The 26,867-nt window shown below is 41.7% G+C and overlaps 1 protein-coding gene across 1 annotated transcript; it reads left to right on the forward strand.

The window, feature by feature from the left end:
- The first annotated feature begins 113 nt into the window (after positions 1 to 113).
- WDR4 (WD repeat domain 4) lies at positions 114 to 19,086 on the forward strand. The gene is made up of 11 exons (XM_042866805.1): positions 114 to 136; positions 223 to 285; positions 2,766 to 2,912; positions 4,760 to 4,916; positions 5,616 to 5,728; positions 8,210 to 8,270; positions 9,468 to 9,566; positions 13,961 to 14,025; positions 15,390 to 15,573; positions 16,016 to 16,085; positions 18,021 to 19,086. Exons 1-11 carry the CDS (start codon positions 114 to 116, stop codon positions 18,197 to 18,199), a joined length of 1,161 nt encoding a protein of 386 aa, XP_042722739.1. The 3' UTR covers positions 18,200 to 19,086.
- Positions 19,087 to 26,867: the final 7,781 nt, after the last annotated feature.

Below are 26,867 nucleotides of genomic sequence, written 5' to 3' on the forward strand. Positions count from 1 at the left end.
TGTGGTGCCCCATCCCTGGAGGCGCTCAAGGCCAGGTTGGATGGGGCCCTGGGCAGCCTGAGCTGGTGGGGGGCAGCCCTGTTTGCAGTGGGCAGGGATCAGCTGAGCTTATAATGGCAAAAGATGTTCTGGAAGAGTTGACATGCTCTGTGGTTAAAGTCGTGTTTATTCCATTTCCTGCAGTTTTACTCAGGTGTTGTTTTCTGTTGTTTTTATTTGCAGGGATGATACTCTCTTCGTGTATGACTGTGCCAATGTGGAAAAGAAGGCCTTAGGAAATAAAGGGTGAGAAAATAAGTGTAGATATATATATGGTGTTTTCCTTGATGGTGCATCTGTGCCTGAGGTTATGTGACTGTCAAGGTAATAAACCCTTGAGATTGCTCCTTGAATAGGTGATGGCCAGAGGCTCATTGCTAACCTGATGGATATGTAGAGTCTTGCATCTGGGAAGGAATAACCACATGCCTCAAGTACAGGTTAGGGGATGACCATCTGCAGAGGAGCTCTGCAGAGAAGGACCTGGATGTCCTGGTGGACCACAGGTTGGCCATGAGCCACCAGTGCGCCCTTGTGGCCAAGGAGGCCAGTGATATCATGGGGTGCATTGAAAGAGTTTGGCCGGCAGGTCGAGGGAGGTGGTCCTCCCCCTCTACTCTGCCTTGGTGAGGCCACATTCAGCATACTATGCCCAGTTTTGGGCTCCCCAGTTTAAAAAAAAAACAGGGATCTCCAAGGAGGAGTCCAGTGAAGGGCCACCAAGATTAGAAAAGCCTGGAGCATCTCCTTATGAGGGAAATGCTGAGTATCATGGGTCTGTTCTGCCTGGAGAGAAGAAGACTGAGAGGGGGTCTGATAAACATTTATAAATATCTAAAGGGAGGTGGGAGGCAAATGGATGAGGCCAGGCTCTTCTTGGTGGCTTGTAGTGATAGGACAAGGAGTAAAGCTTGAACACAGGAAGTTCCATACTAACATGCGGAAGAACTTTACAGTATGGATGACAGAGCACTAACAGGCTTCCCAGGGAGTTTGTGGAGTCTCCTTCTATGGAGATATTCAAGATCTATCTAGATGTTACCTAGATGTGTGACCTACTGTAGAGTACCCATTCTAGCTGGAGGTTGGACTCAGTGATCTTTTGAGGTCCCTTCCGACCCCTGCGATTCTGTGATTCTGTGATATATGTCAATGTATATATATATTTTAGTTTCATCTCAGAAAAAATGCTGTATCTTTGATTAGAGCAACTAAGAAAACAAAACAAAACAAAAAAACAACCAAATTGGCACAGTCTTCACAGAATCACAGAACTGTAGGGGTTGGAAGGGACCTCTAGAGATTATCCAACCCAATCCTCCCTGCTGAAAGCAGCTTCCCTACAGCAGTTTGCACAGAAAAGCGTCCAGGTGGGTCTTGAATATCTTCAGAGGAGACTCCAGAACCTCTCTGGGCATCCTGTTTGAGTTTGTTCTTCCTTCTGCTAGTATGAGACTTCCTGTGTCCCAGTTTCTGCCCATTGCCCCTTGTTCTATTGCTGCACACATATAACTTCCTTTGAGTCTGTTCTGTAAGTTAGGAGATTTCAAACAGATGAAGAGGTCTTAATTTAAATTCAACCACTTGCCATTGTTATATCCATAACCAATTTTCCTGTTTTTCCTTCAAAGTGTATGAAGATATGCTAGCTTGAACTCTATTACTTTTAAAGGAAAGAATGGCAAAGCCTTGGCCTTACATCAGTTTCCTTCTTGTGCTTTTTCTTTCCCACCACAGAGAAAAAAGAAATGTAAAACTTGCCTCCTGATTATAAAAGCTGTTAAATATTTAAAAAATGCTCTAAGTATTAAATAAATTATTGTCTATAACCATACACTTCGAGTGCTATCTTCTTATGAATTTATGTGGAGGTTCCTGTACTGTGCACCGCCCAGAAATAAGCAGTATGAAAACCAGGATTCCTGTCTGAATTTGAGTACAGCAAAGTTCTGTGTCTTGTTTGTACTGATTGGTTTGAATAAAGGGTAATTTCTCACATGGTGATTGTGATTCAGGGTTTAGTCATTGCAACCATCAGCTCTGTGTACTGTCCCGTATCGTGAAATGGAGATGTGTCTTAAAAGCTGTACATTTATTCCTGATTGTTTAAATTCCAACCTCTTGAGTTGAGAAGAAAGGTTAATCTTATTTATTATTACCTTGGTGAGTATAAAGAAGATGAGCTTGTTGTGTCTGAACAGAAGGTCAGTATAAGGCACAAGAGGAAATCTTTTTCACTGTAGGAGTGTTTAAACATTTTAGCAGGACACACAGAGGTTGTAGAGTCTCCATTCTTAGGCATATTTTGAGATTTCACTGCACAGAACCTGAGCAGCTTGCTGTAATTTGACTTGAATTGTAGTGCGCTTCTGAACTGAATTATTCTGTTATTTGTGTGATGTGCCTTTGCAGGTCTTCATGTAGAATATTAGCTGTGGCACATTATTGTTTTTTTTTAAATTGACATTGTTAAGTTCTAAGTTAGGCCATCATGTATCTGAAACACACCTGAAAGCATCTTTGAAAAGATTTTGTGGGCAAAGAGAGTCCCTATAGCTTTGCCTTAACATTCAAATTAGCTTAACATTTTAAGCTCAAACATGACTTCTAGCATTGTACTTTCTTCTTTGTATTCCTTCTTGCTGGTGGCGTGAGAACAACCTTCTCTGGAGAATTTCAGGTTGTGAACTCTTGTTTTTTTTTTTCCTTTCCCTTCTCTCTATTAGACAGGATGGACAACCAGCAGACAAAGGAAGCGATAACATCCTAGCTTTTGCCTTCTCCCCATCAGGAGATTATTTTGTCTTGACAGATGACAACAAACAGCTGATTCTATTTCGGACTAAGCCCTCTTGGGAATGCATTAGCATCAGGTAAGGAAGCAGGATTTTACTTTTCTGTTTGTAATTGAGCTATGGATGATTAAGACAGAGTTATAATGTAGTAGGACTTGTGGTGCAGCCATTTCTTGTTGCTAAGCTTCCTCTTTTTTTTTTTTTTCCCCCCTAGTACTTAATGTTTTTGGGAATTCACAGATTGTTGTGTCGTATCAAGAAGTGGTGTGTGGTACATCCCACACCAAGAGTGGAAGTGCAGATATTTATGTTGTCTGGCAAAAGGGTAATCACTTTGCTTATTCCAAAAGACAATATTTCCATCTTTAAGAACTGGGACTTTACCTTCTCCTGGAGAGTGCTAAGGTTGAGCCTTTAAGAGTGACAGTGAGCAGGTTAGTGAACATGCTGTCTGCTTCTGTTGATTGGAGAAGATTTTCTAGGGAGTTTGTGAACTCTGTCTGAAAAGAGTATCTTTAGCAGTACTGATGTTTCCTGTCTGTAATGCAGTTCTCTTCTGAAAACTGTCTTCAGCTGTCCACCAGAGGTCCTCCAGTTACAAGTTTTTCATTGCTGCTTATGACAATCCTCTGTAAAAAAAAAGGGTTCTGTGAAGGACTTCCTGAGAAGGTAACTCAGTGTGTTAGGACACTGCCTCTGGTGATCCTGACAAGTGCAAAACCAGAATGAACTCTTCTCAGCTTGTGTGTGTGTGAGTTATACATGATAGGCCTCTGGGTTAACCATGTTGGGTTAATCAGTGGTGCAGTGAGTAATTGCTGACAAAATCAGAAATGACAAATTCTATTCACTCTGCGTTCTCGTTTCCTTGCTGTCCTGTCCTGTTCTGCCTGTAAGATGCCACTGGATAATTGTTTGACATTTTTAGTTTTCAACCAGAAGGTCAGCTAAGATCACAGATGGAAATTTTGTGCTGTTCCTCCTCCTGTTAGGAAACTGGAAATAGAGTCAAAAGGATCTCTGCATGGAAAAATAGATTGCCAAGGCTGAGTTATGTAACTTGTGGTGGTTTTTGTGGCAAGCTGTATTAAAGGTTTCACATAGTGCTAGCTTTTGTAATAAATAAGCTTGTGTCAGACAAGGAACTTCTGAGTCTAAGATCAAAGGCAGTACAGCCAAACTTGAAATAAGATTTCCTTGATGGCAAGGTATCCTATTTTGAAAATGTGCTGCAGTGTGTTTGTTAGTAGGCATTCATGTCCTATAGGTTATGCTATTCACAGTCACTAAGAATATGAAAACTTTCGTCAGTCTTTTGGAAGCGTAACATGTTGTTCTTTTGCCTCTAGAGGTCGCTGGGCTTCAGAGTATGTGAATAGAAATGCCCACTTCCTATGATCGCCACTGTCTGCATATGCTCATTCAGGACATAGACTAGGAAAAGAGGTGTTTTGAAAATGGAAGAATAGTAGTAATAGCAATGGCTGTTAATTTGCAGAAGCATTCTTAAGTGATTAAGCCTATTTTAATACTTGTTTTTCTGGTATATGTGGCCCTTAAATTTACTTGAAAAGTTGTGAAAAAAACATACTGGCAGCTGGAGCTATAAAATGCTGGCAAGTGATTTGGGAGAATCCAAGTTCCATTTCAGGGTTTTGCCTGGACAAGAAGCCTTGGGACTATATCTCTCTGACTCTATATGAGGAAGAAGTTGCTGTAAGGCTCACAGAGGACTTTGCTGTACAATACAGAGTAACTACTGGAGAAATGACTTCAAGGCAGTTTTTAATGTGTGGTTGCAAAGTAGGAGCTAAGAGCTTCTACCTTTCTTTCTTTTTTTCCATGTGCCTAGATTGGATTTGTCTTATAGAGAATACAAGAAAATCCAGTAGACTTTCTTTAAAGCACAGCTATTTTTCTTTCAGGCCTGTGAATAGGAGATGCACTTCACTCGTTATTACAGCTGCAGAGGATAAGATTCTGGTGGCAGACAAATCTGGTGATGTCTATTCGTACTCAATAACAGAACCACAAGCAGAGGGCAAATTTGAACTGGGTCACTTGTCCATGCTACTGGATGCGGTAAGCACATCCCTCTGTGCACTTAGTGTGCAAACTCTCATTCCTTTGTACAATATAACAAAACAGTTCAATTGGAAGGGGCCTACAAAGTTCATCAAGTCCTATTGTCTGATTCCTCAAGGCCTTAAACTTGTACTCAGGTCTTTAACTGTTGCTCTTCTCTCAACTTGAGGTAGTTTTCTTTGCAAAAGAGCATCAGCCTCCTTTAGGCATAGATGACATACATGGCCTGAAATTCTTCCTACTGAGTTTGTCTGAATGGTGATTTTGGAAAAGAAGCAAGCATGTGGGTTTATCTAGCTGGATACATGACCATTCAAAAATTGTGTTACAGTCACAGAAGGCTTGGAGATGGAGAGCATAAGGGAATTCACCCAGTCTGTCATATCAGTTTAGCTCGTCAGTGTGATAAGTTTCTTTCTTTTGAAAATGCAGTGGAACTTGTGCTGTAGTGCTTTCAATTCAGCAGATTTTACTGGACTTAGTGGTCTGTGCTACTTGTCTTAGTAAGCGAGCAAGTTGCTCTCATAAAAATTTGTGCCTCAATCGTAGATGAAAGTGTGCGGCTTAATGCTTGCACTTGCTATTCAGCCTCAAGAGAATGAGGTAGTTGACTGCTTGTGTCTTTCACTGGTTGGGAAAAGCGTGTTGAAACAAACATTGGACTACTGGATACTAAAACTGCCACTTTACCAACAGGCACTGAGTCCCGATGACCGCTATATCCTCACTGCAGATAGAGATGAGAAGATCAGAGTCAGTTTGACTAAGGCTCCTTACAACATTGTATCTTACTGCCTGGGACATGAAGAGTAAGTTCCTTGCGCTCAATTCTTCAGTGAGCCTGAACAAATGAAGTGCTTGTCTGCCCAAATTATATTAAATGTCAGCCAGCTCTAGGTTACCAAGACTGCAAACTTTGGAGATTGTTAGCTCAAGACAGTCTTAGTCTTAGGAAGGGAGTGTCTTGTTTGAACAGATATTCATCTAATGGCATCTTAGGAGATCGAACTTGAAAGTTCTGTGGTAATACAAGCTGTGGTAGTTTTTTTTGTGTGTTTAAAATACAGCTGTATTGATGGGAAGGATAGAGCACTCTTCCATTAAACATTAGGCTACAGTGAGCTAGGGACTGTAAAGCAGTCTTGTAAAACAGAATCCTGGAATCACACTTGTTAATGTAGTTTTCTGGTCTTTCTGGTAGCTGAGGAAAGGGACTTGGTGTTTTTCTTGAAACTGTTCTTTTGCTGTGGGTAAGAACATTTAGACAAATAGAAGGATATGTGGATGTGTCCTAGGGGATATCCTTATAGGAGGATGCTGCCATGATCTAAAATGTGACCTGCTACGAGACTAGTAAGGGATGTCTTCTAGCTGGTATAGCAGTGCTAGCCTGCAGGAGGGACTGTACCTTCTCTTCTCAGTAGTTCTTCTCTCATTAAGAAGACTCAAATGGCAAACAGACTTTAAAAGATTCCCATGTCTACACTTTGCTTTGTAAAATGTCTGTGCTATTTTCTGTTTGCCTTCAATCTCTGGTTTTGTGGGCTTTTAAGGAGTTTTTTTTTTTGTTGTTGGGGGATATTGAACTTGCTCAAGGAGGTGATTGAGTCACCATCTCTGGAGGTGTTCAAGAAACGTTTAGATATGATACTAGGCAACATGGTTTAGTGGAGAAATATTGGTGGAGGGTGAATGGTTGGACTAGATGATCTTGGAGGTCTTTTCCAACCTTGGTGATTTTGTGATTTTATGATTTTATTTTCCTTAGCCATTAGTACGTTTTGAATACCATAGTGATAGGGTAACAAAGGAGATGTCATCCTGCACAGGTCATGGAACATGCTTAATTCTCTTTGGCTGGCTGCAGACATAATTGAGGATAACTACAGCCTTCCAGGCATGTTCGTAAGGTGACACGACATGGTGCAGTCAGCTTGCTGTATTGGGAGCAAGAGTTAAAGTAAGACAGTGTGACTTTGGAACTTGAGGCGTGGGAGCAACCTATCTGAACTTACCCAGCTAAGTATTTTAACAGCATCTAGGATGTGTTAATTTGGAGTGCCTGTCTGATTTTTTTTTTAATCTCAATTTGATAATCTAGCCTGTATAGACCCAGAATAATATGAAACCTCCAAAGTACACATGTTAAAGTGTAGCCTTTGATATCAGATAATTTCTATAGCATATTTACACAGCCATATCTGCACTTTCCGCCTGCTTTGTACACAGTTCTACTTCCTAATGAATAGAACCTGGTGCCCCAGAAGGCAGTTTTAAACCGGGGCTATTGTGCCTGTGCAGAGAGTTCACTAATGGCTGTGTAGAGGAAAGGCACTTAATGTAAATTGCTTGAAATATATGCAAAAATTCAGTCTCTAAGGAATGGATAAGCAGAGGACTGCAGAAAGCAGCTGTAATTCATGGATCTGGTTTCATGGTCCTGGTTTTTCTTCTGGGGGGCTGCATGGCGATTCTTGTTCTATTACACCTTCATGCACCTGCTGTTACTGCTTTGTCATGAAAGTTGGCCATTACAGTGACCAAATCTCTCTCTTCCTTTTTTTTTTCTTTTTTTTTTTTTTTCCTTCTTGTTTTAATAGTCTTAAATTTGTGCCTGTTTTCAAAAGCAAGACAGTCCCACTCAAGGCATTGCATTTTATACTGCTGAGCTGTAAGATAATAATAAACTTCAGAAGTTCAGGTCCTTCTTGTCCACCAGAGATGAGTCAAAGTAGGTGCAGCAATATTAAATACTTCTGGAAGACAAGGATTCTGGCTGAATGTAGACACTGGTGGTAAATTGTCACAGACTTGTTTCAGAACTTTGTAAAGATTGGTTTTGAATGATCTCCAGCTGTGATGGGAGAGGTGTTGTAGATGAAAGCTGAGTCATCACTGTTGATGTGTATTAAAAGCATCTGTTGATAAGTGGTTTAAGTGGGCAGCATGAATTGAGAAAAGGGAGAGATCTACCTGAGTAAATTTGTCTACACTAGCATTCTTTTTGGTCTCAATAGCAATGCTCTCAGCTGGGAAGAAGTCAGAGAAGAGTGTTGAGAGCAGGTGAGAAAATACTTATGTTAGATATGAAGTTCTTATAATGTATATAATGTACTAAGTACTGTAGGCATACCCTTTTTCTCCTCTTAACTGGCTTTATTTGGAGAAGCTGGTTGTTTTTTTTTTTTATTATAAGATTTTCTTTGAAATTGGTGTTTTCTCTTAGTGTGTTTTAAAAGACCTGAGTGTTATGGAAGAGAGAGTTCAGTATTTGACTTCTTTTCCTTTAGGTTTGTAAGCAGAATATTTGTAGTACCCAACTATCCTGATCTTCTGCTGTCAGCTTCTGGGGTATGTATTGCAGTTTCTTCCAAAAAGTGTTTTTCTTGAAAATTTAGGCTTTGAAACCATTGTCTGCTTGTGTTTTCCGCAGGTCTCCTGGGACACTTGGAATAATCTTTTTTGCTTGTCCTCTCTCCCTTTTCCTCCCTTTCCCAGCTTTCTGTTTAGTGTTAAGGCTTTTTATTGCTGGACCATGAGAACCATTTACAATGTTTGTAGCAAAGCTAGCTTCTTACTAAGATCTTTGGGATGGAGAAATTGCAAAGCCCTCAGTATTTCTTCATCATTAACTCTTGCTTTGGAGCACTGACAAATTTTAATTGCTGCACTATTTAAACAACTTTGAAGCAAATGAGTATTATGTCAGCCTGCGGTGGTAATGAGTGTCTTGAGAATTAACTGCCTTAGAATCACAGATTTTCTTAGAGCTTTTAAGATGAGAAAACTGTTCCCTAGTCACCCTCCCACTTGCTTCCCCGTGTGAGACATGCTCTGAGTTGTCCTCTTCTATATGTCCTCATAAATGCATCTAGTGTATGTTGAGTAGGGACTGCAGTGCAGTATAACACAATGCTTGGATGACAACTGAAGAAGTGTTTTAACTCCCTGCCGTTCCTTTTCTTAAATTGATGGGATTCTTTTGTCACACCAGACACCAATCTGAATTAAGGGAAACAGTATTATTGGTATCTGAAACTACCAAAACTGAATAGGTGAGAAACAATTTTGAAGATTGTAGCAATTCTTAGCATTAATGTTCAACTCCTGCTCTTGCTTCCCTAAGACTCCTGTCTCTTGCTCCTCTTTTTAAGCAGTTCTACTGTCAGTGTTGTGTGGCTGTATTTCATTCTTTGCAAAGTCTCTGGGAAAAACAGTCACTGAAGAGAGGTGTTCAGTTTTTCTCCAGGAGGTTACTGAATCAAATGAGCATTTTGGTGATGACAAGAGTCTTAGAGCTACCCAATTTCCACTCCAAAGGGAGAATTACAGTCATCATGACTGAATAATTTAGAATTATGGAGAAAGGGGGTAAATTATGTTAATTAAAATGCCTTATCTGCAATTTGAAGTCTTAGCTAAGTAACTACTTAGGAACTTCTGTGGGAATCTCTTCAGGGAAATAGAATTTAGCTGTAGGCCACAAGTGGCCACTCTTTGCCTGAGGAACTGTTAGTCATCAACTTGTATTCACTTCAATCTATCCAGGATTGCACTCTAAGACTTTGGAAATATGAAACTGGGGAAGAGGTGTACTGCTGTCATCTAAGCAGCATCTGTGGGTCTGAGACAACCAAAATGGACCAGGTATGGCTGTGTCAATGCTTCTGCTGTCCTGTGGATCCTTATGACTCCCAGAAGTGTTTGTCACATTTTGTCAGGAGTGCATCCCTTCTGTCAGTGGTATTGGAAGTTACATAAGACCTAGGAACTGTTAAATAGCCTGAAATTTAAGGGAAGGAAAAAAGTCCCTGAAATTCGTTTTTGTCTTACATGAATTACATGAATTTCTAAAAATGCTAAGCAATGACTAAAAGTAGCTGTTCTTAGTTCTTGCAGAATACATATTCTGCAAACCAAAATAAGCCTTCACTTACTATTTTTTTCAGAAAACACTGGTGTCTTAGTCCCTTAGCTAGAAAGTATACTGTAAGACTGGAAAAATCTAAAAAATTGACCCATTTGTAACATACTTAAATTGCAACTTGAACAGCACTTTAAATTTTTTGAGTGAAGAGGCTTTGTAATATTTGAAACCAGTTATCTGAAATAGTGTTGCCCCGTGGAATCAAACTGCTAGGATTTCTTTTTTTTTTTTTTTCTTTGATTGTTCTGAAACTGGGCAGTGTCCAAAACGAAAATGTATTGCTTGTTGCTTGTTGAAACTGAATATCCCAGAAGCAATGCTTATACTGCAGTCTGTACGTGAGTAGTATGATATATACATGCTCAGGGTGCCAATGGGGAACTGACCTGATCTTGTTAGTCAGAATCCCTGTAATGAACTGAGAGGACTGCACATGAAGGGACAATACTCCTAGGGACAGACCTGACAGCTCGTTTTTTTTCTACGCGGAAGACATCAGTGGGTGTTTGGTTTTGTTTGTTTGTCTGTTTTTTAGGAATAGTAACATGCAACTTTCATTTCTGTCTTTAACGGAGCTCTGAGGGCAGCCCACTTGCATCACAGGATTCTAACCTCAGAAACTGAAACACTTGTTTTTGCCCTTGATGTCCTCTGAGCAGGAGTTCGTAACAACTATCTGGACGATGTAACCTGCTCTTGAACTTAAAAATAGTTGAAATTTTAAACCAACTCCTGTCCAGATACACAAAGTCTTTCAAATCGTTTCTGCTTTAGTGCTTGAAATCTGGATTTTTGAAGTCGCTATTGACTTTTTTTCCTGTAAGTGAAAAATTGACTCAATAAATTAGATCACAAATCCACCCAGTTGGTATCCTTGTGTAATCTGGGTGTTTTACACTTGTTGTCAAAAGAGAGTGCATTGTTGAAACAACATTGTTTTATAACTGTTGAATCTATGTCTTCAGTAAAGTTGCAGGGTATTTTTTGAATGAAAAAAATTTTTTGAATTTTGAGAATGGCTTTATTTTACAATACTTTGCCTGCTAGATTTATTGGGTCATTGGAATCTAGTAAGCAACTTGCTGTGAATGGAGCTATATTATTACTTCTGTGTGACTTGTTGCTTAGACTGGCTTATTATTTAGCTGGCATATAAATTAACTGTGCTGTATTGCTACACAGATTTCACTACATACTTCTGGCAGACCAGCTCTACTGTTTTAAGCCTGTGTGGTGACCATTCATTAATGCATTAATTTTTTTTAAGAGATTGTTTTTGTCTTGATGGCCAGCCGGACCAGAGGAGTGTTTTGATGGCATTGTAGGGCTGGAAATGGCAGAGAAATTGATGTCCAGCAGTGGTATTTAGTCATGATGTGCATCCAGCTGTACAAAATGGCAAAGATTATCTTCAAACCAAGTGTGACATTTATAGTTGGAATTTAAGGTAACAGGGTCTTGAGTTAGTGCTTTAAAGGTGCCACTCAGTCTGCTAATGACTCTGGCAACCGAAGATAACGTGGGGTTATAATTGTTTTTTCCTTTCTTTCGTGTTACATTTCATTTTTGCCACTGTTACCCGCTATGAATTAACTGAAGCTCAAAATATAATTTGAAGCATAGTGATAATGGAATTGCAAGTAGTGGTGGGCCACATGAGTGCAGAGATGTGGGCTTATTTTCCTTGGCAGATGATGAATTTGTCTGTTTTGGGTATGTAGGAGTGTTTCTGAGCAGTGTAGTGCTGGTTTCAGTTTATAGATTGCAAATTCCTTGTTCAATTTTCCCACTAGAATGGAAGCAATTCTCTAATTCCATGGTGCTATATAAATATTCTCCTGATTTAGAGCTTTCACCCCATCTGATCTTCTTGACAACAGAAGCTTGTTTAAAGTCCAGAACATGAATTGCACAACTCCACCCCAGTGCTCCAGTACATTAAGTTTCCATTGAGCTTCCCCTTCTCACAGACAACATCAGGAGTTAATTTTAAGGTGTTGGCAAGCTGATAACACTGGCACACAAGTGCTGAGTAAGTGAAGAGAGTATCAAGTGAACATCTGTTTATCACAGGCTGTTCACACAGCTATTCTCTAAGTTAACTGATTTCATAGGCTTGTCCTTGAACAAGATACTATTCTGGGCTTTGCATTCAATTCACTGATTGTGAACTTCCCCATTAAAGAAACATGGAAAGGAAGGAGCTTGCTAAGAAGATGCGTTTCCATGTCTTTGTCCAGCTGTGAGTAGCATTTGGTTTAAATCAAAGTCTCCTCCTGTCTCCCTGGTGAGGAGTGGGAGAGAGCTTCTGCATGTGTAATGTTCACAGAACCCTTTGTCTCTGTGACAAAGCGTGGACTGTGTAGGTGGGTGCTTCCATCACTGCACTTATGTGAAAGCTGGCACGAGACAGAGAGAAGCTTTGTTATTAGAGATAAATATCATCTTGGATTATTTCCTTGAATGTCTAGAAAACCCACTGGTGGTTTATAAAGGAGTTGTCAGTTCTACTCTGAAGTTATGGTATAAGTGATTCCTCCCTGCAGTAACTACATCTAAAATGTTCGTTGTAGCTACCCACTCATCTTCATCCTAGTAAGTATTTGAAATAGCAGGCTTATGTTATATCTGTGTTATACAGGGGCCTGAGGTCCCCCTGTGAAATATGAAATAACAACTTTGTATTTCTGCAGTGGAGCAAGAGATTAATGCCATCTGTTTACAAGAGCTCTGACACATTCCATCCTTTTGATAAAGGATTTTAGAAAGTGTTTCCTCTTCTGCCCAACCAAAGGAGTGAAAAAGTGAGAAGCATGTGCTGCTAGTGCTGCATGCTGTTGTTCTTTCTTTCTCTCACCTCCTCTAAGAGATTGCATCACAAGAGATTTTTTGTCTCTTGTGCTGGAGAAGCACCGTGATTTTCAGCTATAATTACACTGCTAATTAATTTTCCTTCCTGTGGTTAGTTCATCTTCTAGCAGTTGTCATGTACTGTTCAGAAGAGGATTAGCTTCCTGTATTAAACTTGTTGACTAGAATGCTTGGAGGCTATAAGGGCTTGTTTTGCTTCCTTCAGTTGATTGCAAAACTGTGGGGTAGGTTCCTAACAACACCTGTACATCAATTGCTGACTCAAACAGTAACGTTCAGATGAAGTTGGTGGACTAGAGGCCCTGTTTTGTGAGCAGTGTTGTGTTAGGGAGAGGTAAGGGATGAGTGGGAGTAAAATCAAGGGGAATTTGAGGACACATCTGAATTCTGCCAGCAAAATGACAAGAAGATACATTTTCCCTGCCCTAAAGGGAGCAACTGACTACTACTCTAGTAAGAAGGCTTTATTAATCAGAAATGTTATCACAACTTAAAAATATCCTTGAGAACCAGCCTTTTTGCTTTTGCAGTCTCATCTTTTATGCCGCATGATAGATACTTTTGAAAGAGCACCCTGGGGCATCTTCTTGCAGATTTTATGCTCATCTCCAGTTGTTAGTTCCCACTTGGGGACACTCAAATCAGCTGTTATATATTTCAAGTGATATGGTTTATCTTGCAAAGATATTGCCCTGATTTTCTCCCAGGTTCTCAGATGAAACTGTATGATTTATAAATACAGTATAGTTAGCTTTTCTTCTTTAAAACTAGGAAAATGGCCTGAGATAGTCTTGCCTTGTTCTTCAGAACGTATTTCATGTTGGGCGGTATGACTTCACTCACATGCAGGTTGAAAATAGGGGCAACCAGCAGGAATACTGGCTATGCATCACTGTCTTCTTTTTATAACAAATGTAATAGCAGCTTAGCATTACAGGAAAGAATTTTTAAGGGTGTACTTTCCTACATTGTCTTATCTCATAGTTAGTTTATTGAGAGTAGTTCATTAAAACTGTTATATTTTATCTCTGTTAAGATGGCTGCAAAGGGAGAAGTGTGGAATGCCTCATAAAACAGCAAACACTGATGCGAAATATATTTGACTGCAGTTTAATTACGTTGCTTAGCTTGCTGTAAATTAAGACATCTGCTGAATTTTTAAAAGACACAAAGTTGAAAGTGAATTTTCTGCCTATGAAATGGTCTCAATTTACGAGGATGTTTCCTTTTCTTTTTCTCATAGAAATATATTGTCTCAAGAATAGCCTACTGCTGTCAAGGAAGTTATGTTGCCATACTGTGTGACTGGTAAGAGTAAAGGGAATAATGGCTAAAGTCACCACAGCTCCTCTAAAGGAGAGAACAACTGCTGCCATTTCCTAGCAAACTGAAGTACTTGGTACTTTTGATCTGAGTGTCACAGGGATGCCCCCTTCCCATGGGGGAAGACCGAAAGTCCTTTTTGTACATGGTTTGAATACAGAGTTGAGTGTAAAGGCTACCTGACCTAGGCAGCTTTTGCAGAATTTGTGATGCGTTTCCCTCACAGGAGGATGCAAATCTTGGGCACGATGGCACTGCCTGGCCCTTGTGTTTTGTACAGGGTGCTGTAGTACCGAGTACCCAAATTTCCTGTGCCGTGTTCTGCTCCTGTAAATTAATTTTGACATTCTATTCAAAATCACCATGTTACTTCAGTTTAAAACTGCCAAGAGAATGTGTTGACTTTTGGATCAAATGTATATGTCTGTGTGAGCACTCTGGAGCTGAAGAAACCTTCTAGTCCAGCTGGCAGGGAGATACCTTGCAGAGATGGACAGTCTTACCTTCTCTTTCTGCAGCACCTAATGTCTGCCGGGAAAACTGTTCTTGCTGACAAAAGCATGCCAACAGGAAAGGGAGAGATGCCAAAGCTGTCCATACAGTCAGCAATCTGTCCCCTTGGTGAACTTGGTCTTTGCCAGAGGACCATCTGGCATGTACTGCCAGGCTTTGTGTCAGCAGCTGAAGTGTCTGTGCTACATAAGCCAGGAGCCACACCGTGCTCTTTGTCAAGGTTTCTTTTTTACACCTCCACAGCCTAGCATTTCTAAGCAGTACTGCTATGTAGGCCTTGTAGGCCTGAGAGAGTGGAGATGTCCAGGGAAGTTAGGGAGCACAGTACATGAAGGTAGGAGGGCTATCAGGAAAGATGGAGATGAGTTCCTTGCCGGTGCAGTGCTACAAACCTGTTCTTCAGCCATTCATGGTTTCCTATCCCTCTCATTCCTCCTTCATTTCCCTGGCGTGTAATTGTTTTCCTTTTTTATTTTTACCAGTGCTCAGATATATACTCTTTCATTTGAAGTCCTTTAGACCAGTTGTACTGTGATGGAATGCTCCCCATGTAAATCCTTAGTAATTTTCTTTACTACCTTTTTCTTTTAAAGAAAAGGCAGTGTGGCCTGCTTTTTCTTTCATACGACATTTGGAAGACCATCTGACATATTACGTGTCTGCAGCTTCTGCCTCAGACCCTGTAAGCAAACCTGAAGTGCTAGGGTATTTTTTGTAATTCCTAATGATTTGCTTTGGCTTTGTTTGGATTTAGAGTGGGTGTTTGTCATTTGCTGAGAAATGATGGCAGTAGGTGGATTTGGTAATAATGGTAATTAAGTTTTTCCTCTCAAAAGTATTCCCACAGTCTACATCTTTCAGCTTGATGCCGTTGCCCAGCAGCTAGTTTACAGAGAGCAAATTTCTTTGAAGCATAAATGTTGGGACATTGCATTTGGGGAAACAGGAGAAATCTGGATTCTACAGGAAGACAGTGAAGCCCCTCTTCAATTGTACAGACCATGTGATGGACAGTGGAAGGTAGATACTGATGTTATGCTAATACTGTGGATGTTTTGTCTTGACCTCATAACAAAACCAGGGTGAACTATGTTCCATGAAAACTAACAACTGATATGCTTCTCTTTTTCAGTTTTGAGACTGAATAGAAGTCTTAGATATCACACATTCTACTTCTCTTAAGTCTGTATAACGCAAAGCCACTGAGAGCTCATTACCAGTCTCTTCTCTGGTAAAGCTAACATCTGGTGCAGTAGCATCAAAGAGAATGCTTGTCAGCCATGGCACGCAGTACTTTAAAGCATTTCTTGTGCTCTCTGGGTGCTGCACTTGTTTAGTTTAAAAATACTCGCTGTCCTTTTGCTGTGCTCATCTGTGAGCTGTTGCATTTTTCAGTTTGCTGTCAAACACCAGACTCCTTGTTTACGCATGAAATATCATGCAGTGTTCTTCCTTTTTCCAGTCTGTAACCGATGATGAAGAATTGCAGAGGATGTCTAAATATCTTCTTGACAACTGGACAACATTTGAAGGTGAGAAATTTGGCCTAGGAACTGTAATTTTAGAGCTAAAGTTTTAAGAGCAAAATCAGAGTTCTGATCAGGTCTCTTAAAGTTATTTAATCTCTCAGCTTTCCCTTTTCAGCTTCTTCTTTCTGTCTGGTATGGAAATTTGTGTTGATAATGAATGGTATTCAAGTTACTGTTCTTAAAAATAGTGCAGGAATCTGTTTTACACAGATACCTTAGTATATGGCTGTATATAAACACCCTATCACAGATCTGCTGCAATCTCTCTTACTGCTCTGATACTGAACTACATGGTTTTTTCTCTTGTCTGTTACCTTGATGTGAAAGTATGGTGGAGAATAGTAAGAGAGTAGATAGTGGCTGCCATTAAGGTGGTTGTGCTCGACCTTCAAAATCTCAAAGGAGGTCAAGTGCCCTTTTAGAAGTGGGGGTGTTTGCATGCAGATGTTGCAGACTTGATAGTTACAGCCAGACAGATTATTAAAAGTACAAGGGCTGAGTGAAAATGAATAATAGGGAACTAATAAGAGCATGCAGGGGAAGAGATTCTGAGCATAATTTTCCAGTGTAGCAAATTACTGTGATACATGATAGCCTGTTGCATCTGGGGCTGGGAAAGGAGGACTGCTCCTAGACAGGATCTATTATGCTTAATTAGTAAGGGAAGGCTCGCTTGATAAGCACTTACTCCAGTCCATTATTAGTGCTTGAAAAGGCAGCTACTTCTCTTGAAAAAGGTGATCATTGTATTGCTTAAACCAGTTTTTCAAATGTCTGCATAGCCTCCTTTTTGCCTTTTAGAAACATCTTTCAGCTCTTCGCTGGTTCTTTAGGCTTTAAGATGTGTAGGTCAATGTTGAAGCAGATGCTGAACAGTTTGAAATTATGTTAGAATTGATCCCAGAAAGAAGGCTGAGCAAGATTTTGTGCTGACTGACCAAGCAGAGTGCAGAACAGATATTCAGAATGACAGCATACAGTTTGTCCCAGGGACAAAGGCTGCTCAATTGGTTTCTATGTGGGTGCAAGACCCTTGAAAGCAAAACCATGTACTTTGCCAACTACTAATGAGGCAATGTTGCTGTGTCTGTGTATGAAAAAGCAGCAGTATGTGTATGTACATTACTGTGGAGAAGCACGCTTGCTTCAGGAACAAACTGTTGCAAAACTGGATTTTCATGCTTGTGATTCTCTGGAAGTTAAAAAAAGGTAAGGGTACAAAGGGGAACCAGTGATATTTGGCTCTGTCAGATGGATCCTCTGGAAGTTTTCAGAAATGTGAACCTAACCAGCTGGTGCCATGGTGAATTCTCTGCAATAATAATCTGATTGCTATCTTTTGCATGGTAGTTACCTGTTTAAACACCTCTAAACTTACAGTCCTGGAGATGCTATGATGACTGTTATGCTGGATTCACAGAATTGTAACAAAATCACTTCGGATGAATGCTTAGAAATGCATAGTACTGGAAGAAATGACTGTTTGATGCCTGCATCTCTGGGCTTAATCTAAGAAACTCTAGGAAACAAGTCAACTAAGGACAGTTGCATAGTAATTTATGCCCTTTGCAGTGTTTAAGCTCTGGGGAAGAATGCCAGCAGGCTGCCTGATAATAGGTTGCTACAGCAGTAATATAAAAGCGAGAGCCTTGAAGCTGTGCAAGTGTCCAGTGTGTAAAGAGAGCTGTGTGCTTTCCTTGCTTGGGAGCCAGGTGCCTGCCTGAGTATTAATTTTTTTAGCTTGGTTGCACTTGGCTTTGTGAATGCAGAACAGATGATACTCCCACAAACAGTGCTGATGCTGTATTTAATTAAGTGGATAGGACTACAGTAAATGAGTTGAAATTCCATTGTCTGAAGCTCCAGTTCAGGAAATAATTGGTGAGACTGCTAAGGGAATTAACACATGTCTTGTGTTCCTGTTTTGCCCACTTGCAGGGTTTGTTGGTGCAGAGAGCCACTACAGCAGTCTCTACAAGGCTTCGTTTGATAGCATGGCTGTCTACCTACAGAGGAAAGAGGAAAGGATACAGAAGCAGAAAAAGAAAAGGCAGAATCTGCAACATGATGCTAATGGACAAACCAAAAAGATCAAAACAGAAGAATCATCACTATGACACTGTTGTTGGCTTGTAACTTTTGCCTTGCTGGAAGGAACTGATTGGGCTGTAAACTGTTTTTAAATGGAAAAGGATTAATGGAAGAAGATTTGTTTAAACTCAAATTCAAGTTTTCAGGCAGCCCACTGTAGCAATATCCCACTTGCAGCAGCTATTTTGTGTACTGTATGTCTAAGCTTCTGAGAGCATCAAAATGTCAGTATTTCAGTCCTAGAGATCTCTGCTGCATGACGTATGATTACTGGTGGTTTTCCCTGAAGCAGGATTTTCCTTTTGCCTACTGTGTTCAGGCTTGCATCTTCAGGTGAAAGTGCACTGATTGAAATTGACATTTTTTTTCATTTTTTTAAAATTCAGTTAGTTAATGTAACTAGCACAGCGTAACTGGCTGTGGGAAAGGGGCTATTGCATAATTCTTGCTGCCTGTGAAGGGTTTCCATTTATTGTGGTTAGACGTCTGCCTGGCTTCAATTCAATGCTTCTCTTTGGAGGAAGGAGTGCAGAAATAGGTTTTACACCCTGAAAAGTAAAAGTGAAAAGTGTCAGTCAACTTTATGCTATTGGAAGATTCTTCTGTTGCAATATGATCCCACTCTGTCTGTGAAGATGATTTGAAAGGCCTGTGAGCAATGCTTGGGAGTGTGCTCTGCTTCATTCAACAAGAACTCTTTCATGTTGCAATTAGCCAAGAGGCACATCTTTTTTGAAAAGTTATCAGTGAGAGCCTTCAGGGGTCAGTTACTGCTTCATCACATGGCAGCAGATGTGTGTTCATCTACCAGATGGCATCCTGGCTGTATGATATATAATATAATATACTTCAGCTGAGACCGTAAAATCCAGGTGTTGGTATCTGTATAGTTCATTAAAGATACTCAGAATTAGCCTTTGAGTCATAATTTGTTCTCCTCAGTCTCTTTCTATATCTGTGATCTCCTGACTATGTAGATGCTAATGAATTTTGCACTCAAAGTTTAGTTATGTTAATGTTGAAGGCATTGCTGAGATATAGCTTGAGAATAGCAGCCATTCTGCCGTGATGCAAAACTTGAGCTGACGTCTGCTCAAAATTGCAGTGTTGTCCTTATTCTGGGTCCCAGAGGCCACAACTTTTTCTTACGCTGCAAGATTTCATATGGATTTTCATATTAGCTTCACTTAAAAGTGCATTTATAAGAATGAAGTGTTGTTCACATCTGTGCAGAGCCAGTGATTCACTTCCAGGGTCTGATTTCTTTGATTCCTTTTCGTAGGGGACCTGTTGCCTTGGAAATAGTCTATTTGGGTAAATACTGTGAAGTATCAAGAGTGATGTTGCCTGTTCTGATTAAAGGTCTCAATTCTGTCAGGAGCTGCCTTGCTGCTAATGGAAGGTGAAGTAGTTCTTACTACAGTCCAGCTGTATGAGATAAAGATGCACTGCTGTGTCCACAGGGGTATCCCACATGGACTAGGAGCTAGGACTAAGAAATACTGTAATTTCAGTCTTGCAATGGACAGCTGCATGTGTGAAGTGCTTTCACTGTATTTGGAGCACTTAAATGCACTGACCTAACACTGACAGTGCACACTGTTCTTTTCAAGGAATTATGAGAAATTGCCATCTGAAGTGCTCAATGTTATGGATACAAATTATAACTTGGAGGCTGAAGTGGCTTCTGTACAGTGATGGTTTGTTTTTGAGGGGGATTGTGTGATTCCTAAGCTGTGGTTGTGATGAACAGTGAGTTCTTTGGTCAAATGCCCAGGGTGCCACACCTGAATGGAGGTGTTGCTGCATTTCTAGTGCATTTGTATTCACCCTGCAGCAGAGAGCTGCCAGGAAGCCCAGAGGGAAGAGGAGATGTTGTACAGATGTTCCTGCCTAGGGAGAGCCAGGTAGCTCACAGCCAAGGTGGTATTTGGGAGCTGCATCCTACTGCAACGTGGCACATGGTGCTGTTGGGTTGGGATATGGTCCCACTTACAGCCTTTGGGAAAGCACTGGGGAAAGGCATGATGGTAAGCTGGGCCTGGCATTTCCCACAATGGGGAGCAAGAGCTGGCCCTGATATGTGCTCCTGAGCACCCTGTCCCATCTTGGCTCCTACCTGAGGCCTTGAAGCATGAGGAGGAAGGGGCTGAAGGTGCCGCAGCAAGAGCAAACCCGTGGGTCTCCATGTCTCAGCCTGATGCTGGCATCTCTAGCAGCTCTTTTCTCGGGCTTCCTGCAGCTCCTCTGTACATCCCACTGACTGCATTCCTCTTCCTCTTTCACTGCTGCTCATCCATCTGCTAACCAAATTCCAGCAGGAGGATGTCATGGCAGGGACATGACATTCTTGGTCTATGTTGTATTTGTTTTGTTGGGTCCTCCTCTGCAAACATCTCTGGTCTATTGCTTGATGTGCTCCAAAGCCATGCATGTCTGTTCTTTTGCAGTGTCCTAGGGACTGCTTCTCTTGATATTTTCTTTATGAGAGATGAATGCAGTCAGATGCTGTTGCACACTGATAAGCCAAGGAGTCTTTAAAAATGCAAGTAAGGGGGAAAGTTGATGCAATACTGAGTTTTATTTCCTTAGCATTTGAGACTGAAATATATTTTCCTCCTTACATTGCTGAGATTTCATTGAAACCCTTTCAGCAACAAATCTTTGAATAGTGACCTTTTATTTCTCCTAGCACAAAGGGATCCTAATCAGGTGCACCCCAGTGGCATGCTTTAGAGCAGGCTTCATTTTTTAAACAAAGCTTGCTTTTTCTTGCAGAGTAAATGTGCTATCTGTAAGCAAATAGCACTCCTTTCTTTAAAAAAATGTTAGGAAATCCCAATTCCATGCAGTTGCTTTGCACTCAGGCTATTAAAAAGTTTGTCAGTTTTGACGTACTCCAAAGTCTGCTTCAGTTTTCCTTGTTATCTTCTGAAATATTTTGCATGAAGTACTTTGACCTGCAAAGGAAAAGCTCTGTGGGCTTACGGGGTGTCCTCACTGCCTTCAGACCTGGTCATGTGCTGTGAAAGAGGTCGGAGTGACTCAGTGGAACGTGAGGGCTCACTAATGGGAAAGGACAGACTGGACACAATTTGTCAATAGCTGCAGTTGGAGAGATGGAAAAGAAAAATGCCTAGAGACTTGAATGGGTGGAGAGGCCAACAGTGTTGATATCCAGTGTTTTTGTAGAAGTTAGCATGCATCTCTGAACGTTCAGGTTCTGCGAAGTTCTGCCAGAGCTGAAGAGCCCTTAGAAGTCAATCATTGCTCGATAGGTGCCCCACAGCAGCATTTCCTTTCCCTTAGGTTGAGCCTGCCATAGAATGCGTCTCTGGAAGGCAAAGGAGCAGCCAAGGGATGAACCAAGAGTTGAAAGCAGATGGGATGCCCTGCAGAAGGAAGGAATGAGCAAGTGAAGGCCACAGCTGATGGCACACATGCACACAAGCCCTGAGCAGCTGTGTCATGACTTTAGCCAGTGCTGGGCACACTGCTTGTGAGTATGGCTCTGCCTGAGGATGAGTGCATCTCAGCTCAAAGTGTTTGGGTAAGCCTAATGCCTAACTCTGCAAGAATGTAAGGTGTGAACACTGTGCCCCTCAGGGATAAGCAGCTAAAATCCTTCAGAGCTTGTTTTCAAATAGAGCGGCTGTGACCTGTGGGTGCCTTGGGATGAAGCATAGTTGTAGGGAATCATTAACATTGATGAACAACATGCTGTGTGACCTGACCTGATTCTTTGTGTTGAGGAAAGCTCACAGCACAAGCGATGCATTGCTTTTAATGCTGTTTTTTTTTTTTCCTCCACCTCCATTTTCTGTTGTTAGAGTTACTGGAAGCATTTCATGCATAAGAAAGATGTTTCTGAACACACAAGCTGAGCATCCAGGGGTGGCTGCCCCCATTTCTCCATTGGCCCAGCCCCAAATCTCCATGACTCTTCAGTTAAGAGTTTATTCATATCAGTGAAACTGATGCTTATTGTAGAGTCATAGAATTGTTTGTGTTGGAAGAGACACTTAAAACTCACCTGGTCCAACTCCCCTGCAATGAACAGGGACACCTATAGCTACTGAGCAAATTTGCTTAGTGCCCTGCCCAGCCTGACCTTGAATGTCTCCACAGACAGGGCATCCACAACCTCTCTGGGCAACCTGTGCCAGTGCCTCACCACTGTTAGCATAAAAAACTTCCTCCTTATACCAGTCTAAATTTTCCTTCTTTTCAATTGAAACCATTTCCCTTTGTCCTATCACAACAGACCCTGCTAAAGTTTGTCCCCTTTCTTCTTAGACCCCCACTTTAGATACAGAAAGGCCACTCTCAGCTCTCCCCATAGTCTTCTCTTCTCAAGGCTGAACAGCCCCAGCTCTCTCAGCCTGTCCTCACAGGGAGGTGTTCCATCCCTTTGATCGTTTTTGTTGCCCTCCTCTGGACACACTCCAACACCTCGATGTCTCTCCTGTAATGAGGACTCCCCATCTGGACGCAGTGCTCCAGCTGAGGTCTCACCAATGCAGAGCAGAGGAGCAGAATCACATCCCTCACCCTGCTGGCCACACTTCTTTGGATGCAGCCCAGGACACGGCTGGCATTCTGGACTGTAAAGGCACATTGCTGGCTCATGTCCAACTTGCCATCCACCAGGACCCCAAGTCCTTTTGGACAGGGCTGTGCTCTATCCTTACATCTCCCACCTTGGACTGATGCTGAGTGTTACCGTGACCAAGGTGCAAGATCTTGCACTTGGATTTGTTGAGCCTCATGGACCCACTGCTTGAGTCTGTCTAGGTCCCTCTGGATGGCATCCCATCCCTTAGACATGTCTACCACACCACATAGCTTGGTGTCATCCACAAATGTGCTGAGGGTGCACTCGGTCCCACTGTCGATATCATTGATGATAATATTAAGCAGCATTGGTTCCAGTACTGACCCCTGAGGGACACCACTTGTAGCTGATCTCCATCTGAACATTGAGCCATTGACCACCACTCTCTGGGTACAATCTCACAACAAGTTCTTTGTCCACCAAACAGTCCACCCATCAAATCCATATCTTTCCATTTTGGAGAGAGGGATGTTATGGGAGGACTGTGTCAAAGGCCTTACTGAAGTCCAGGTAGATGACATCAATGTCTCTTCTCTTGCCCATTGATGCGATTACACCATCATAGAAGACCACAAGTTTTGTCAGGCAGGACCTACCCTTGGTGAAGCCATGCTGGTTGTCTCATACTACCTCCCTGTCTTCCATGTGCCTTAACGTAGAGTCCACGAGGATTTGTTTTATAATCTTTCCTGGCACAGAGGTGAGGCTCACCCTACATAATGTTGTAGGCTACGCCTCAATGTTTGTATGTGTATTGCACAAGATACGTGTTTATGTAATTTAGCAATCTCAAATACCCTTAGATCTGTTTTTCTTGGCTGTCTTTTTCTGCTGTTACTTGGAGAAATGTCCTTCAGTGTATGTTACCCTAAAATTGAGTGTATATTAAGCTGCTGCCATCAGGATTTTCTGGAGATAAGTTATATGGGAAATACATGAGGAGAGCCGAGCACTCAACAGTGACCCTGTTGAGTTTTCTTTGCCTATGTGCAAGAAAGTCGCTGTTGGTGTTGGTCCTTTCTGAAGTGGCAACCAGGGAAAAGCAGTTAGGAAACAAAGTATTCAATGCGAAAAATACCAATTGAAACACACTTCTCAGCACTCTGCCTGTGCAGATTTTTAGGAGGAGAGCCTGATGAACGACATCTACAGCTGCGTTGGAGCCCACTAAGGTTCTGTGATTTTAAATAAGAACTGTGTTACTATATTTTCTCCTCAGCATCCTGTCAAGATGGCAGCATCTTGTATAAATTCTGGTTAGTTTTGTTTAATGTCGAGTGCCTTAGATTTTTCCACTGACTTTATAATTGCAGCATTTCAGACTGGAGTGCTTCCTTGGCTCTCCAATAATCCAAATCACAAGAAAGGTAGGATGTGACACGTCAGCTATATAAATTAAAACAAACCATCACCCAATTTTTCCTATTTCCTGGCCTGTCCAAGAATTTTTATTGCTATCTACGTGCCATTTGGCTTTACCTAAAATAAAAATTCATCATATCTAAGGGTAGTGGTACTCGGCAGATAGAACAGCCATTAGAAAACGGAGGCTTCTTATCTCCAAGGAAATAATAATTGTGATCATTAATCAATGTCTGAGATTTGCATAGACTCTGTTTGCAGAATACACGACCAGGAAATTCTGCAGTGTAAGCAAGGCAGGGCTTTCTTGTTTGAGGCCACTTTCAGCAAGAACAATAAAATAATAAAAAAACAGCCCAGCAACAAACATCACCACAGTAGTTCTCAGTTTTCTAAGATTTACATGTCAGCTACCTTGCGTGGAAAAGCTGCTGCTGCATCCTTTTCTTCCTGTTAACAAATAATGGCTGTGTTTAGGAAAACACTAAAAATGGGTTTGAAAAAATCAAAAACCAAGAGCCTTTTTTGCCCTATTTGCTTTTTTATGCTTTCTCAGAAGCCTGGCTGCGTGCTGTATTATCTAGATTGTGTAGAGGAAATCCACGCTCTCCTGCTGACCTGATGTCTTCTCTGCTCGGTTCCCCTTCCCGCACACCACCTGTGCTTTGGCACGGCACCCGGCACTCCTGCTCCATCTGGGATCTGACATCTGGTGTCACGCTGACACAAGTGGCAGATATCAGGCTGTCCCCACGCATGTCCCTGGCATGATACAGCTCTCTGAGCAAGGTATGCAATTGCACCCAGCAGCTCAGAAAAAGAGCTCAGGAACAGACAAATGGCCCTGCTGTGAGTGCTCTCCAGGGTGGTACTATGGGCTTCCCCCATCCGTCCCTCACCTATTGGTGACATGAAAACCAGCAGAGATGCCACCTCTTTCATCTGCAGGCGAGAACTGAGGTGATCTCACTTGCCAAAGCCAATGAACCTGAACAGAGTTTGTTGGCGTCAGCCTATTTAAAAATTAATATATTAAGGAAAAAAGCCATTTTAAAAACTAGGTTACATCAAAGTTTCAAGAGATGAAGAAAGTGTCAGGAAATGGTGCTCCGTTGTGAACAGTGAGCTCCTGAGCTGGTCCACCCAGCTTGCAGCAATCTGCATCTGCACTGCCAGCATGTACAATGTGTGCATCAGGCTCCTTTCTGCCTTGGCTCTAGCTGAATGAGGTCCCGTGAACCCCAGCCTTTATGAGGGAGCACAAGGTACTGACCTCTTGTTGTAATGAGCCCTCATTCACCGGGTAGTGGTGAAGTTTGTCATTGTGACTCTGCAATGACATTTGTGCCCTGGTCCCCAGGCAGTGGGAGGCACTGATTTCCAGCTGACAGGCTCGTGGTTGTTGTCATACACTCTGACTTACAGGAAAAGCTCTTTCTGGGAAGAGCGAAGCTGCTTTTTGCCCTAGGGTTGTTTGTTTCATCCTATTTGGAGCTTAATGGACTCTTTGCACTTAAATGAGTTGAGCACAGTGTTCCCAGCTTACAATAAATCTATATAATCCAAGAGGAAAGCATATCTAAATTGTCCTAACTTAAAGTCAACAGATAAGCTGAACATGTAGGATTAACACTAGGCAAGATCTAGAGGAGGAAGAGAAAGTCTGGATCCAAGTGTTCAGACAAGCTCCTCGTTGAAACTTCTGTATCACCTTACCCCTCAGATCTCTGTCCAGGAGTGAGGGAGCTGTCTCAGCACAAGCTGCCAGGGGATGGGTCAGTGCAGACAGCACGTCTTTCCTGGACTGCAGCAGGAGAAACCCTGTGAGCATTGCTGCCATAAGCCGACTGAGCAACTTCAGCTGAAATGCACACATAGCTTTGCACCAGAAACTTTATTCTTGGAAAGTGTAATTTTGTAGAATCATAGATCATTAAGGTCTTGGAAAAGAGCTCTAAGCCCATCTAATCCAACCACCAGCCTACCCCCACCAATGCCCCCTAATGACATCCCCCAGTGCCACATCTACATGGTTCTGCAACACCTCTAGGGACGGTGACCCCACCACTTCCTTGGGCAGTCTGTTGAGTTCCTCATCCCTATGACTTCCTCTATCTTTCTCCTTCTCCCTCCCTCCCTCTCTCTCTTTCTCTGAGGAATGAGAACATTCATCATGATCAGAGTACTGCCATCATCCTCTCAGCCATCCTGGGGTACACATTTCAAAAGCTTTCCTTCCTCTTGCCATCTGAATTAATGTTCTGCTTGTGATATGCTTGAGGTAGAAGCCATACTTAGCATTTGTAAACTGCACGATGATTCAGAGCTATCACAGTATGAAGTCTTCCTCCATCAGAAAGCAATGTACAGGATTAGAGGTGAAGAGAGAACTAATGACATCTGATCTAACTTCCCTTGGGGAAAGGAGACACCCATTTCCTTTTCATCCTTACAGACACCCTTCCCTGGTGATGTCGCTGTTCTTCAAGAAGGTGGGATGAATTTCAAGGTGAAAGGAGTCCAAATGAAATGCACGTGTTTTATTTTGTTACCCTGTGGATAACCAATTTAGAAGTGTTCTTACCAGAGCTAAGCAGAAGCTGAAGTGTTTAGATGTAATAGATGAAAACTAGGAGTCAGGGTTACAATTGAGCTGAAACCATCTGGGGTAATGTGCACCCAAAACCCTCACTACAAATCAGGGATCACTACAAAAT

This window comes from Lagopus leucura, unplaced genomic scaffold (assembly GCF_019238085.1).
Source record: "Lagopus leucura isolate 7727_CA_CO unplaced genomic scaffold, USGS_WTPT01 Super-Scaffold_100001, whole genome shotgun sequence".
Taxonomy (NCBI): domain Eukaryota; kingdom Metazoa; phylum Chordata; class Aves; order Galliformes; family Phasianidae; genus Lagopus; species Lagopus leucura.